This window comes from Festucalex cinctus, chromosome 4 (genome assembly GCF_051991245.1).
Source record: "Festucalex cinctus isolate MCC-2025b chromosome 4, RoL_Fcin_1.0, whole genome shotgun sequence".
NCBI classification, from domain to species: domain Eukaryota; kingdom Metazoa; phylum Chordata; class Actinopteri; order Syngnathiformes; family Syngnathidae; genus Festucalex; species Festucalex cinctus.
The window spans coordinates 8437847-8452846 of record NC_135414.1 but is presented as its reverse complement, the minus strand read 5'-3'; the positions used below and the strand labels follow the sequence as shown (position 1 = coordinate 8452846).

General features: G+C 42.4%; 3 protein-coding genes across 8 annotated transcripts in view; 2 read left to right on the top strand and 1 right to left on the bottom strand.

The window, feature by feature from the left end:
- hdc (histidine decarboxylase) overlaps positions 1–3749 on the top strand; it is a 5523-nt gene extending 1774 nt beyond the window's left edge. The window contains exons 5-12 of the mRNA XM_077518361.1: positions 1–92; positions 165–308; positions 495–561; positions 659–821; positions 1476–1566; positions 1639–1737; positions 1913–2014; positions 2291–3749. The exon at positions 1–92 is cut by the window's left edge and continues 46 nt beyond it. Coding sequence (XP_077374487.1) covers positions 1–92; positions 165–308; positions 495–561; positions 659–821; positions 1476–1566; positions 1639–1737; positions 1913–2014; positions 2291–3043 — 1511 coding nt within the window. The 3' untranslated portion in view covers positions 3044–3749. The remainder of the gene's footprint in view (positions 93–164; positions 309–494; positions 562–658; positions 822–1475; positions 1567–1638; positions 1738–1912; positions 2015–2290) is intronic.
- Positions 3750–4551: 802 nt separating this feature from the next.
- On the bottom strand, positions 4552–8999 carry LOC144017256 (long-chain fatty acid transport protein 2-like). Its single transcript, XM_077518621.1, has 10 exons — positions 8473–8999; positions 7342–7551; positions 7110–7268; positions 6681–6805; positions 6408–6602; positions 6234–6324; positions 5958–6156; positions 5585–5682; positions 5163–5293; positions 4552–4923 (listed from the first exon to the last, which is right to left on the bottom strand). Exons 1-10 carry the CDS (start codon positions 8945–8947, stop codon positions 4750–4752), a joined length of 1857 nt encoding a protein of 618 aa, XP_077374747.1. The 5' UTR covers positions 8948–8999; the 3' UTR covers positions 4552–4749.
- Positions 8509–15000, top strand: part of kif7 (kinesin family member 7) — a 21887-nt gene continuing 15395 nt past the window's right edge. For 2 of the 6 annotated variants that reach the window (XM_077518619.1, XM_077518620.1), the window contains exons 1-3: positions 10675–10844; positions 13182–13562; positions 13670–13867. In XM_077518619.1, coding sequence (XP_077374745.1) covers positions 13232–13562; positions 13670–13867 — 529 coding nt within the window. In that variant the 5' untranslated portion in view covers positions 10675–10844; positions 13182–13231. Of the gene's footprint in view, positions 8940–10168; positions 10301–10674; positions 10845–10873; positions 10935–13181; positions 13563–13669; positions 13868–15000 lie in introns of those variants that run through there. The other 4 variants (XM_077518616.1, XM_077518617.1, XM_077518615.1 and 1 more) reach the window with 4 other exon arrangements.

Sequence of the window (15000 nt, the reverse complement as noted above, 5' to 3'; positions counted from 1 at the left end):
AAGATAAAATTCTGCAATTGCAGGCCGGGCTGGACCATGACATGGATGACTCGGTCCTGAATTCAACACTGGTGGCTTATGCTTCAGATCAGGTCAGTAATTGGATGGTAACATCACCTGCCTAAATAAAAGTCCATTAGAAAGATGTTTTACTGTGTTGACAGGCACACTCCTCAGTGGAAAAGGCGGGTCAGATCTCGCTAGTGAAGATACGATTTCTTCCCACGGATGAGCACTTGTCTCTCAGAGGGCAGGTGTTGAAACAGGCGATACAAGAGGACAGGAGTAGAGGACTGGTCCCTTTTCTGGTACTGAAGGACAGCTTTGGCCGTACAATTTGATCACAATGAATACAGCTATCAGAGTGTAGATTTGCTAAGGATTTAATTATTAAAATGTGCAATCATGTTAGAACTTCTGCTACTCGGTTTAGATTTGTCATCTCATTGACTTGCACCATCATCATACTCACGTTTCTTCTGTTTTGTACTCAGTTATGTGCCACTTTGGGAACCACGGGGGTGTGTGCATTTGACACTCTCTCAGAATTGGGACCAGTGTGTACGTCTTCATATTGGTGTATTCTTCAATAATGATTTTTGTAGAGTCAAACGCTACATTTACTAATTGTGTTTGCTTTATTTGCAACATTTTACAGGTGCAGAAGAGGGATTATGGCTCCATGTGGATGCTGCGTATGCTGGGTCAGCCTACTTCTGTCCAGAGCTGCGTTGGTCTCTTGAAGGCATTGAATTTGCGCACTCGTTTGTCTTCAACCCATCAAAGTGGATGATGGTCCATTTCGACTGCACAGCTTTTTGGTGACTATATTTAATTTGTGCCGCATTCATTATTTCCAATTTAGCCCGTAGGCAGTATTGTGACCTGTAGTGGGCTTTTTGACGGTTCTGACCAATTCAAAATAAGATACTGCCTACGGGGTTACAGGGAAGTCAACCAACCAAAATTGTTTCGACAACAATACGTTCGATTCAACCCCATTAGTCTTAATACTGTATTTTGGTTAATATTGTGTTAGTGGAATAAGAGTTTAGCAAAATTCAGCAGTTTTTTTGTTTTTTTTATCAATATCTGATGGCGGCCATTTTGCCATTTGCTGTCGACTGAAGATGACATCACAGTTGCTCAGGCAACTACCAATCACAGCTCAGCTTCAGAAAACAGGTGAGCTGTGATTGGTAGTTGCCTGAGTAACTGTGATGTCATCTTCAGTCGACAGAAAGTGGCAAAATGGCCACCCCTGAGACTGATAAAATCGTCTGGATTTTGCTTCATAACTAGGATTCCACCAATGTAATATTAATCAGAATGTCATGTTTAGACTAATGAGTTCACATATAACATTATTGTCAAGAAATGTTTAAGGTTGACTTTCCCTTTAAAGATTCTTACAATACACAATGGACTTTAAATTGTGCTTTCTAACCCAGAGTTTATTCCATGTATGTGTTAAGGGTTAAGGACAAACTCAAACTCCAACAGACGTTCAGTGTTGATCCTGTTTATCTCAGACATGAAAACTCACAAGCAGCCACAGACTTCATGGTATGACCACTTCATGACCAAATTACTTTCAGATATCTGGGTGCACAGTTTTGCCTGTTTTTATCTGTGCAGCACTGGCAGATTCCACTCAGTCGTCGTTTCCGCTCTCTTAAGCTCTGGTTCGTCATGCGTGCTTTTGGACTGAACAATCTCCAGGGACATATCAGACATGTATGTTGAAGTTATTGTTCGTCACATGATTTGGAAATATAATTGTACAAGACGTTCCCATATCTTGTAGACGATTATAACGTCCCAAAACTTTGGTCCAGACACTTAATCATTTTTCTTGTATCGCCATTGTTTTTGAATGGCAACATTTCATTTTAAACCTTTATCCTTTCAGGGTATTGAGATGGCGAAGCTCATGGAGTCTCTGATAAGAAGTGACCCAAACTTTGAGGTTCCTGCAAAGAGATACCTCGGCCTGGTTGTTTTCTGTCTCAAGGTAAGTACACTAGTGCTGATTTGGGATTAAAGCAGTAAACTATAAACGTGATTAGCTAACTTAGGTTCGCTCTGTAGAGCAACATGTTGTACAAAGGCTAATCATTGTTGAGATGTACAAACTTCCCAGGCACACCTTGTTCAAAGGTAGGTCAATGTGTTCATTTTATCACCTACAGGTGAAGGGGAGCGTGATTATGATCCGAAACCTTGAACCGATGGAGAGATTCACTTTGTTAAACTATTTGCGGCCCTGCTGTTTTCATTTCTCTTGTAGAAAGGTAATGCTGCAACCCAGGAGCTGCTGAGGAGGCTTACACGCTCTGGTGCCATGTACCTCATTCCCGCGGACATTCACACCAAACGCATCATTCGATTCACGGTGACCTCACAGAACACTACGGCGGATGACATCAGCAGAGACTGGAGCATTATCTCCAAAATAGCTTCCAGTCTCCTAGCTGACACACGGGTTCTAGATAGTTCAGAGACGTTAGGAGACACGGTGAAAGGAGAAGACAACAGAGGTGTCAGGCCACAGAAGACTGAGGAGACCACCCCAAGGATAGACAAGGCCCAGGTGGAGCTTTGGATCGACAAGGCTTGGAATCAGTCCAGGAGACCCATGCGCTCTTTAAGCTGCAGCAGCGAGCCGCTGCAATACAGTTATCTCGGCCCAAGAACCCGCTTTGCCTTTGAAATGAAGCTGAGCCCTCAAGATGAAGTTTACCTGCCAACGTTAGCAACAACTGGTGGCAGCCCCACAGGAAAGATGACGGAGATGCCTTCTAAAATTGTCGATAAGCAAATCACCAAAAAGCTGACCAAGTTCAACAGTGTTCCAACTTTCTGCAATCAGTGGGCGCAGGGTGGTCACCCCCAACTCTGCTGCTCTCTAAAAGTGGCTCAGGCTCCAAAACTTTTGACCTCCGCCTGTAGGAGAATAAACTGTATCCCGTCTGCACCCGATACCAACACAGCTGCTTCTTCTACTCCCATTGAAACTACTCCTGCTCCCAAACTCCTCTAAATGTGGCAGTTTAGTGAGTTAGGCCCAGTACACGTGTAACTTGTATTTACGGCTGTTTCCTCGTTTGTCAGTCAGCTTCTTTGATTGGCTACATTCCGTCACGTCGCAGTCTGGCCCTGTTGTCCAAATTTTGCTTCTAAGAATGTCACACTAAACTATTTATATTGTTCGATAAGATTATCTTTACGTCTGAGGCGTTTGTTGCGATAATAGGGTCTAAAACGAGTTGAGGCTGACAACCTTAAATGATGAATGTGTTCAGTATTTCGACAAAAGAAATATTTGTGTGCGGTAAAGCCAATGTCTCCCAAGCCAGCTCAATCCGTAGACTGACTTGACAAAATGTCCTAACCGATGTTCATCTATTCATTTTGTGGACCACTTATTTTCCCCTCACTAGGGTTGCATATGTGCGGCGGTTATCTCAGCCATCTTTGGGCTGTAGTTGGCTTAACCAACCTCATTTTTTATTTTAATAGAAGTATAATAGTATTTCCTTGCCAACACTGCCACCTTATAACACTCACACCTCAGGTTCTCTTCAAAAACACTCGGGAACCACCAGAGCATACCGAAAAGAGCCTGGGACCAACACTTATAAATCTTTTCCGATTTGCAAAATCCTTATAGGTGTACCGGGCCTTAAAGGGAGCGTTCGGATTTTTTAACATGAATCTCAATTTCATCCTCACCTCCAGTGTTTGCGATCAGCACTGATTTACCCCTGACAGCGTTCTGTGACACCAGTTCTGGGTCGGTGTTGGACGGGAGCAAAATAGTCCAGCAAGCTGGTTGGGGTGTCGGAAATAAAGCGTTTTTCTTCTATAAACTATTTATTTTCAAAAGCATGATACATTTCCATCACAATACTCCTTTCCTGAATAAAGTCAGACGCCATTACCGCCAGCCACTACTTTTCTGTTCGTTCGTATCACTGCGCAGCGCCCTGTAGACAGCGAATTGACGCACTGCTGCCAGCTGATCCTTCCGCTAGAAGTTGTTTGCCTTTTCGAAGGCGGACGTATCAGCTAGCTGGCTGCAGTACGTCGGTTAGCCCTCTACAGGGTGCCGCGCAGTGATACGAAGGAACAGAAAAGTAGTGGCTGTTGGAAATGGCGTCTGACTTTTTTCAGGAAAGGAGTATTGTGATGGAAATGTATCACGCTTTTGAAAACAAATAGTTTTTTGAAGAAAAACGCTTTATTTGCGAGACCCCAGCCAGCTTGCTGGACTATTTTTCTCTCGTCCAACACCGGACCAAAACGCGTGTCACAGACCGCTGTCAGGGGTAAGTCAGTGCTGATCGCACACACTGGAGGTGAGGATCAAATTGAGATTCATGTTAAAAAATCCGAACGATCCCTTTAAGGAACCAATTTTCAAAGTAAGGTGCACATACTCCCTCTAGTGTTACGTGAAAGAATCACTTCATTAAATGTTCGAACTGCGCATGATGTTACAGTGGCTTCAACTTGGTGTAAAATGTTTGAGATCCACTGATTCTCGAATTTCACAATGTGCATCAATTTTGTTTGAAAGACAGTTCTATCAAAAAACAAGCAAAACATTTTTAAAAATGTACAGAAAAAAATACTAAAGCAGGAAATATTGCTCTTATGTGATTTGCAATGTTAAAGATTCATAATCACTTTTGTGGCTTATTCTATGGATTTCACTGCAGTTTGAGTAGTGGAGACTAAAGTGATTCACAGTTTGATTCTTCCCTCTGCAATGGAGTTGAACGTCTCCTGAGTCATGGGGACGTAGCCTTGATTATCCTCCAGGAAAAGCAAACGATCCTGGATGGCGTTGGGGTCGAAGCCTTCCCCAGCCAGCTTCACTTTCATCTGCTTGAACGTCCCGGTCACTGGCAGTGCATTCTATGGGAAAATGCATGAAAATAAATCATGATTGCAAATAATTTTTGAGAAAGTCTGTTTTTTTTATTGTATGTCATCACAGATGTGAATTCATAAAGTACAAATATTTATTTACTGTACTAAAGTAGAGGGGTTTTTTTTTATACATATGTCTGTCTATACTTCTACTTAAGTAGAGTGTGAGGACTTGTGCCACATTTGTATGGAATTGAATTGTCTATAGGCAGGGCACGATTTACCTGAATGCGAATAAAGCGTGGTCTTGCATAGCTAGGAAGGTAGCTTTTGACATGCTGATACACAGCTTTCCCATCAAAGTCCATTTTCTCTTTCAGGGTCAGCGCTGCCATTCCAATTCTTCCCTCATGTCCTAAAAGTAAGAATATAGCTCATGTTTGTACCAAAGTAACATACATAAGGTTGTATGTGTAACAAGTGTGTTTCAAATGGACTTAAGTTATTTTTGTCTACTCATGATTCCCAGTATGGCAAGGTTCATGGCTGTATTCATTAATGATTGATAAATGGCCGAATTTAGGTTAAAGAGCGCATTCGGCACGAGAAAGACGAAGAAAACACGATGCTAGTACAAATTAAAAAAAAAAAAAAAAAAAAACGCAAAACCACTGTATACATATTGGCTAGTATGATGGAATATTACCTGGCACCTTCACACCGTAAACATTAACCTCTTCAATGCAGTCCATCATGAGCAAAAGATCAGCTATCTCTGTGGTTGCCACGTTTTCTCCTTTCCATCTGCGATAAATTGCAAATCAGGCACAGAACAACACTTGAGGGAGCTCAGGTAGCAAGAAACTAATGATTTTTTTATTTTTATTTTTAGCTCTTACATGCATGGCAAAATAAGAGAAAAAGTGAGGCTTCACGCTCAAGTTTAAATTTACTGTCAAACTACGGTAAACATAAAAAGAATTACAGAAACAACCTAATAGGACACCCCTGTTAGTTTAATTAGCTTGTATCTCGAGGCACCACTGAATAGACATCCTAAGTTCAGTTCATTGACTGACCTGAAAGTGTCTCCGATGCGGTCTTGAAAGTAGACAAACCCCTCATGGTCTATCCTGAGAAGATCACCGCTGTTAAAGTAGATGTCTCCCTTCACAAACACGTTCTTCAGCTTCTTCTTCTCAGTCTGCTGCTTGTTCTTGGCGTAGCCTGAGAAGGGGGTCCTCACGCCAATCTTGGACACCAACAAACCTGTCTCTCCTTTGGGTTAAAGTGACATGTTTTTAGAAAGACATGTTGGTTGTGGGGAGAGATTTTCTAATTTTGTTAGCATGGACCTCTGGGCACTTCAATGCAAAATCCTCTGGAGTCTCTGACTGGCTCCTCTTTCTCTGTGTCGTACCTTATGAGGGCATAGGGGCACCCCATCTTAAAAAATAAGAAATAAAACAAAGCATATGTTTGAGTATTTCTACCAGTGATTTATTTAATACAAGTGATTAACATCTTACTTTGTGGAGGAAATGCTCTTTGCCAATAGCTCCAATTTTCCCAACGTAGTTGACGAAGCCAACATTTCCTTCTGTGGCTCCGTAGACCTCACAGATGCAAACATTCCCAAACCGTTGCAGAAAATCGGCCCAGATATCCGCTCGCATGCCGTTTCCCAAAGCTATTCTGACTTTATGATCTTTGTCATCGTCTTTCTAGATGGAAGAGAATGGCATAGGACTAGTTGAAAGACTAGTAAGCTTATCAACAATAACAACTAAAGAGTTTGCTACCTGTGGCACGTTGCAAAGGTATCGCATAATTTCGCCAATGTACTGAATAACCGTAATATCATACTTCCTGCAGTCGTTCCAGAAGTTCGATGCAGAGAATTTACGTTTCAATACAACAGTGATACCTGGAAGAGAAGAGGAGCATGTTGAATGAACTTCCAAGAAGTATGGATGTAAATGAAGGAACTTTAGGACTTTGAAATACAAACAATGAAGATCAAAGGCAAACTGTTTGCCGTTTGAGGTCATAAAGTTGTTGGTTTATCCTATAATAAACTCAATGTCAGAATATAGGAAATGTTTTGTCATAACAAAACGCATTTGCAGTAGTAATCAGTCACACTCAATATCTAAAATGCTACATATAACATTGCCTGCTCAGATTATTTAAAATTCCAGCCGTTCAGATCAAACCTTTAGTTCTACTACCTTTTTCTATGGCTCCACACAGTCCCATGAGAAAGCCAGAACTGTGGTAGAGAGGCAGGTAAAGGTAGATGACATCATCCGAGCACACGCCAGCACATGACTGAAGAAAACTTGCCATCCATATCCTTTCATGGTTAATGACCGCTGCCTTGGGAAGCCCTACATAACGACATAGCAAATTAAGCAACATTTTCTAATTGGACAGTCACGCAAATTAGAATAAGCAGCTGACCTGTGGTCCCTGAGGTGTAAATGTAGAGGGCAGGGCTCTTGATGTTAATGTCGGCCCTCAGCTGAGGTGAGAGAGGTTGGTCGGAGGCCTGGCGAATCTTGTCAGAGAGACACTCGATGCCCTCCGACTCATCGCCCTCGTTGAGGATGAACACACGCACCCCTTGCTGCTTCAGGCTAGGCAACACCTCCTCGACGGCCTCTCGTAGTTCTGAGATAATACAAGGTCAAAATAACAATACAAGCAGGGTGAGATTTGTCTGTGATCTTTAATTCTTGGCACTGTTATGATTTACATCCTATTTGAAAGTTGAGTCTTGGTTTTAAAACAAAACCAAATGAGTCATACAGTAGTAGGCCTATAACTTGACTATACATATAAAATTCAGTTTTCTGCCACCCTATAGAAATTCAAAAATATGCACACAAAAACAATAGATGTTCTGAGGGCTGAAACAAAAAAAGTAGTGGTTGTAAAATGTATTCTTAAATATTATATATAAAATACCAAACAGCTCGAGGACCCCTAAAATCTTTTCTCTATCACTTTATGTGCATCGTATATATTGATGAATACAACATGAAAAACATTTTAAATCAGCTTCTTTTTTTTTTGTGATGATTTGGTTGTCTTTCTTGTAATTGTTGAAATTTCTTTAAAAAAATACATCCATTAAAAAAAATAAAATAAATATCGTAAATATAAACTGATGTCTCTCAACACAGACGGAAGGGAACGGAACCATGCAAGCCCGTTACTAAAACAATTTTAGCCATTTAGAAAAGTGATTCTTAGAACCAGAATAACTGATTTAGTCTAGAGGATGAGGGGGAAAAAACGCAACTACATGACTCGGCAGAAATTACACCATCAAGCTACTTGCTGTGAAGTAGAGCAAAGGTTTTAAAAGGTTCACTCTTCTATTTTTCACATTTTTTTTGGAGTGGAGAGTGTGCCACTAAACATATGATCAAAAAACGCAAGTTAAAGATTTTCTTGCTTTAGGTAACCCAAGTTTGCTTTTGATTTATTTAATGTTTTATGTATAAAAGACAACTTTAGTACAGTATTTGTAATCACTATGATGGTGCATGCTGGGACTTGTAGTCGGGGCGGGTTGTTCCTGCTTACCAGCCGCAGCGAGCAGAACTTTGGCGTCACAACACGAGAAGCAGTGCAGCAGAGATTTGGAGCGGATGTTGTAGTTGAGTAGAGCAGCGGTACATCCCAGCTTGGCGAGGCCGAGCCACAGCCACACGAAGAGCGGCTCGTTGCCCACAAACACGGCCGCCGTGTCCCCCGGTGTCAGCAGGCTCGACAGCGCTGCTGCCACGCGGTTGCTCTCTTGATCGGCTTGTCTGTACGTGTAGCTGCTGTCCTCGAACACTATAAACTTCTTGTTCGGCTGTTTGGCCACCTTGTCCAGGAAACAGTCGAGGATGCTGTAAAAGGGTTTCTTCGTCGAGAATCTGCCGAGCTGTCTGGCGATTTGAATGACAGTAATTGCATAACGCAGATCGTACAAAAAGTAAGGATTTCGCCAGTAAAATAGTAATGGAACAATGGCCAAGCCTGCCAAAGCGGTGTATAGAATATAGGTAAGCATGCTGACAAAATGGAAAGTGTTTATTTCAGCAGCAACAGATGAGCATAAAAAACTGACTGTTTACGCCCCTTGAACTTTGACACGATTCCCCCTCCTTCCTACGCTACTGGGGGACTGCACACTTTTTTTTTAAAAATGCTTTTATTGACACAGTTCACCACTGCTTTACATTTAAGTCTTGCATAGATACCAGATACAAAATCGTTGTACAATTTAAAGATAGCAAGATACAAAATGAATAAATAATACAAATAAGATGGCATTTGACATGAAAACAGGTCAACCATCTTTGGATATTACACAAATGAAGCATCATAGGAGAAAAACGGCTGACAAATTGGACAATTTACTGCTTTTCTGATTGTTGATTAATTTTACAGCTTTGAAAATGGATTTCAATTCCAGAAGGAAGCACACAAATCTGGGGTTGGACTTGGAAATTTAACAAAATTAAGTAAATATTCAAAATTGTTGTATTCTGAGTTAGTATCAAACTACGTCTTTTAGATGATTGTAAGGGGTTTTAGAGACTTTAAAAAAAAAAAAGCCACTAAATCACACCAAAACTGTTTAGTAATCACACATTCATAAAATAAATGATACAGTTTCAACTTCATTTTCACAAAAAGAACAAAGTTTGATGATGGCAAATTTGGATATCAAATCATTAGTAGGCTGCACAGTTATATTAGTACAGTGTCAGGATTCACAATTACTGCGTCTTACATGACTGTTTTGGTAGAAATACAACACGCACGCACAAAAAAGAAGGGCTATCAGGTTTTGGGGTGACACGTAATTTAGTATTCACAAGACTTCGAAACTGTGTGCGTTTTGTTTTTGCATTACTTGCTGATAAGGAGCTGGATGGCAAAATTTCCATTTATTTTATTTCCAAATTTCACTTCTCTGCCTTTCTGTAACTCTTCCAGTCTCTGTTGCAACCTGCTAATCGATGATACTCTGGCCGTCACTTTGTCTCCTGATGTAAAAATATGAACAAGACGAAGAAGCCTTCATACCAATACCAACATGTTTAAAATGGACAAAAAAGGTTATACCTGTGCGTCGTAACCACACACACAGTACACGCACTCGGACGACACATACGTCGGCATGGCCTCATATAGTCCTGTTTTAAATTTTTTTATTAAAACATCACACTCAAAACAGTCTTACAATCACTCACCAACAGTTTCACTTTGTAAGCACCTACGTGCGAGCCCAGCCGTCACTCCGGTGCGCCACTCAATCTGGCGTTTTTAACCACACGCACACCTGCTCTCATTTAACCTTAATTTAATTAATGGGCAACAGCGACTCCTTAAGGTGCCACTTGTTGTAATATTATAGGTAAGAATAGATTAAATTATCAGTTAATAAAGAGTACTGTACTAAAATAATAGATAGGATGGAGTTGATGACAACAACAGTAATGGTATTAACAGAAATACTAATAGGCTATGATAAACAGAAATACTGCAAGTATATATTGTATTAATTTAGAAACTATTCAGTTGTTTAAATTATTGAATAAGGGCTGATCATAGATCTATTATATCGATATTCTATCAAGTTCTTCTTAAATTCGTTTGAAAATTAATCAGAAAAAGGTGTTTATTCGTAACGTTTACGATTTATTATGTTGGCAGTGTATGATGTTTGTCATTTTTCGCCCCATACTCCAACGGGGCATTTGTGCACCCGCCGCAGCTGTGGCACTACATCCACTTCATGGTGGTAAACCTTCAGGGCTTAAAAAAAAAAAAAAAAAGGAAAAAAAAAAGAACAATCCTAAACTTTTTCCGGCTCCTCCCATTGACTTCCCCCACAATTCCATTTTCCTAAGGGAAAAAAAAGAAAAGTTTTAACCATTATTAACTTCAACAACATCCAAGTAAGTAACATTAAAGGGGATATATAACAACCCAAACAGTCGCATGCCTTTTAACGCTCCTTATTGTCCCAGTAGGACGTTGCAGAACTTGTAAGAAACGCTCACGTTTCCCTTGTTTTTGTTCCGACTGCTGCTAACTAGCTTGGAACGTTAGCCTCGCTATTTGGTAAACACGACAAGCGCGTGAACTACTACAGACTCAGATCATCTCGCGACTTGAAGGGATAAAATGTTGACTTTTAGTGCTGCAGTCGATAGATAAATTTACTTCTTTAATGGTGTATCCTTAGCAACAGGCTAACTTCAGTGGTATGTCAGTTGTTAGCCACGCATGGTCTTCAATGGAGTGCCTCGGGCTACGAAATAGTAATATTTTGCAAACAATTGTGGCTTTATGTTTAATTAACATGAACGCTTACGTAATAAGATTGTAAAGTGTAATATTTTAGTACAGCCGACAGCCCAGTAGTCGTATCGGCTGTGAAGAAAACAACTTCATAGTAAATGAAAGTAATGTAGGTCGCCCTCACTACAATCCATTTTTTTCCCCACGTTTTTTCCATTTAATATGAACTCTCTTAGTAGAGTACATGTCTACTATTAGCTGCAATGTTACAGTTCTGAAGTCATATTTCACATTACTAACAGCAAACTCCATGAAGTGTAACACCATCAACCCATCCATCCATCTTCTTGACCGCTTAAGGCCTCAGTATGCTTCTGCGAGAGGCTCGCGTCGAGGCGTCACGTTGGAGCTCCGCTCGTGCGTTTGCCTTCCGACTTGTGCGCAATACACATCGGTGTCTGCTGGAGTTTCACACCAAGTCCCGCTGTCGCTATGGCTGGGACGCCACAGAGTGGCGATTCCTCTGCATTTTATGACAGATTCAGGAAGTTCAATTTAATTCAGAAACACGAAACAAAGCCGGGGGGAGAGTAAGTTCATCACCGTGGCAATTAATTATTGCCAATTTGCACCGGTGTCGGCCGTAAACTCGCCAAAACACAACAGCCGTGCGCTTAGCGAACACATTTTTTTTTTTTTTTTTTTTGTTATTGTTGTTTTCCGCCTCTCGTCCCAGGCACATATCCACATGCACAGCCGTGGTCTCCGAGCAGGGAAGTCGATTTGCGCCGCCAGTTGCCTTCACGGAAACTATCTGGGCGGGGGGCGGGGAGAGAGAGAGAGAGAAAAAAGAAAAAACGCCATCGAACGGACCAATCAGAAGCGAGCGACGCCCCGCCATCGACGTGCGTCCAAGGATTGGCGACGTGTGCACGTCGGCCGGCCACGAGCGACGCAGCACTTAAAATTCATGGCTCGCGTCGATCATGTGATCGACGGCGCTCATCGACGCGAGAGCAAACGTGGAGGCATCCTCACAAGGGTCGTGGGGGGTGCTGGCGCCCATCTCAGCTGGCACTGGGCAGTAGGCGGGGGACACCCTGGACTGGTTGCCAGCCAATCACAGGGCACACAGAGACGAACAACCATCTCCACTCACAAGCACACCTAGGGACAATTCGGAGCGCCCAATTATCATGCCATGCATGTCTTTGGAATGTGGGAGGAGACCGGAGTACCTGGAGAAGACCCACGCGGGCACGGGGAGAACATGCAAACTCCACCCAGGAAGGCCGGAGCCTGGACTCGAACCCGAGTCCTCAGAACTGGGAGGCGGACGTGCTAACCACTGGCCACTGTGCCACCCATACCATCAACAGAGAAATTTATTTATTTTTCCTTTTTTAGTTTATTGATCATAGGTCATATAGGTCATTACTTCTCTTTTACATAACGCTTTTCACAAAGAGTTAGATGTTATTAGTAAAATTTCTGGATTAACCAAACATTCACCTTCACCATTACTGACTTTATCTAATGTTTTGAATGTGCATGTTCAGTGTGTCTACTTTTTAGAACTTACTGTCGTCTAACTAGAAGCTAAATGGCAAAATTCATGACAGGTCTAATTTATTTGTATTTTTCCGCTGACTAATTTAGCCTGTTTCAGTTTGCTCTGTCTCCAAATCACTGGACACTAAACTGTCCGGGTAGGGAAAAACAAACAAACAAAAAAAACACAAGAAATTCCTATTGCTACATTGCCTTTTTGTGACTCTTACAGTCTCCGTATTTCTTTTGCAACCTGCTGATGATTCTAATATCACTGCACAGTGTGCAGATCCCTCTGAGAACATTCCGTTTGAATAATATATCACATCATCAGTCTCTAATAATGTTTGACTTTATAATTAAGCTAATAACATCTTTATTTATATTTCAAAATGTTTGTTTTTTTCCACTCATCAACTCCTTCTTCTTGTATCTTCCAGCCGAATGTTCTGTGATTATGACTTAGTCGTACCGCTGGCGTTGTAGCAAAATGTCTCCCAAAGTGCCAAGCGGCCAAGGCAAAGGGGAATATTCAGCAGTTCAAGTCGCAGTCAGAGTGCGTCCGCTGCTGCCTAAAGAGCTTCTCCGCTGTCACGAGAACTGCATCACTGTGGACCCCGAACTACAGCGGGTCACCCTGGGTCACGACAGACACTTTCTTTGCGACTTCCTATTTGAAGAAACCTGCTGCCAAGAGGAGGTTTATTCTTCATCAGTCCAGCCGCTTATTGATGCTTTCTTCCAAGGTTTCAATGCAACAGTCTTTGCTTATGGTCAGACAGGCTCGGGCAAGACTTATACCATTGGAGAAGCTAACATATGTAAGTTATTGACGTTACCTGCATTTAGTTTGTTGTTTGATGATTTTGTTTGAACTATTCTGTTTGTGCTAAGCCGTACATTTTTTTTGTTTGACTTCTATTGTTAGCCTCATTTCGAGATGAGGAGCAGGGCATCATCCCCAGAGCGGTTGCAGATGTCTTCAAGCTGCTGGATGAAAACGACCTCACAGACTTCTCAGTCCGAGTGTCCTATTTGGAGGTCTACAAAGAGGAATTTAAGGACTTATTGGAGGTGGAAACTGCAAGCAAGGACATCCACATTCGGGAAGATAAAGGCAACATTGGTATGGAATTTTCTGTCTTTGTTCTAATTTACGCTCTCCGGCTGTGACATTAGGTCTACCTGTGATCTAAGAGCTGTATCAAAAATGTCTGTTTTGATTGACACACTTTTAACATATTCGTTTAGTACAAAATTTGTTTTTTATAATTGATTAAAATTTGATTTTGAGTGAGGGGCATGATTATACAATCTGGCTTCAATTCACCACCTCACTAACTGTGTCGCTAAATTTCCATCCATCCATCCATCCATCGATCCATCCATCCATCCATCCATCTTCTACCGCTTATCCAAGGTCGGGTCGCGGGGGCAGCAGCTTTAGGAGGGAAACCTAGACCTCCCTCTCCCCAGCCACTTCAACCAGCTCCGCCGGCGGGATCCCAAGGCGTTCCCAGGCCAGCCGAGCGACATAGTCTCTCCAGCGTGTCCTGGGTCAACCCCGGGGCCTCCCGCTGGTGGGACACATCCCCAGGGAGGCGTCCAGGAGGCATCCGAACCAGATGCCCGATCTACCTCAGCTGGCTCCTCTCAACGCGGAGGAGCAGCGGCTCGACTCGAGTCCCTCCTGGATAAGCGAGCTTCTCACCCTATCTCTAAGGGAGGAAACTCATTTCGGCTGCTTGTATCCGGGATCTTGTTCTTTCGGTCACGACCCACAGCTCGTGACCATAGGTGAGAGTTGGAACGTAGATCGACCGGTAAATCAAGAACTTGGCCTTTTGGCTCAGCTCTTTCTTCACCACGACGGACCGATGCAGAGTCCGCATCACTGCAGACGCTGCACCGATCCGCCTGTCGATCTCCTGCTCCATCCTGCCCCTACTTGTGAACAAGACCCCAAGATACTTGAACTCTTCCACTTGGGGCAGGATCTCATCCCCGACCCGGAGAGGACATGCCACCCTTTTCCGACTGAGGACCATGGTCTCGAATTTGGAGGTGCTGATCTTCATCCCAACCGCTTCACACTCGGCTGCGAATCGCTCCAGTGAGAGTTGGAGATCCTGGCTTGATGAAGCCAACAGCACCACATCATCTGCAAAAAGCAGAGATGCAATGCTGAGGCCACCAAACCGGAACCCCTCAACACCTCGGCTGTGCCTAGAAATTCTGTCCATAAAAATTATGAACAGA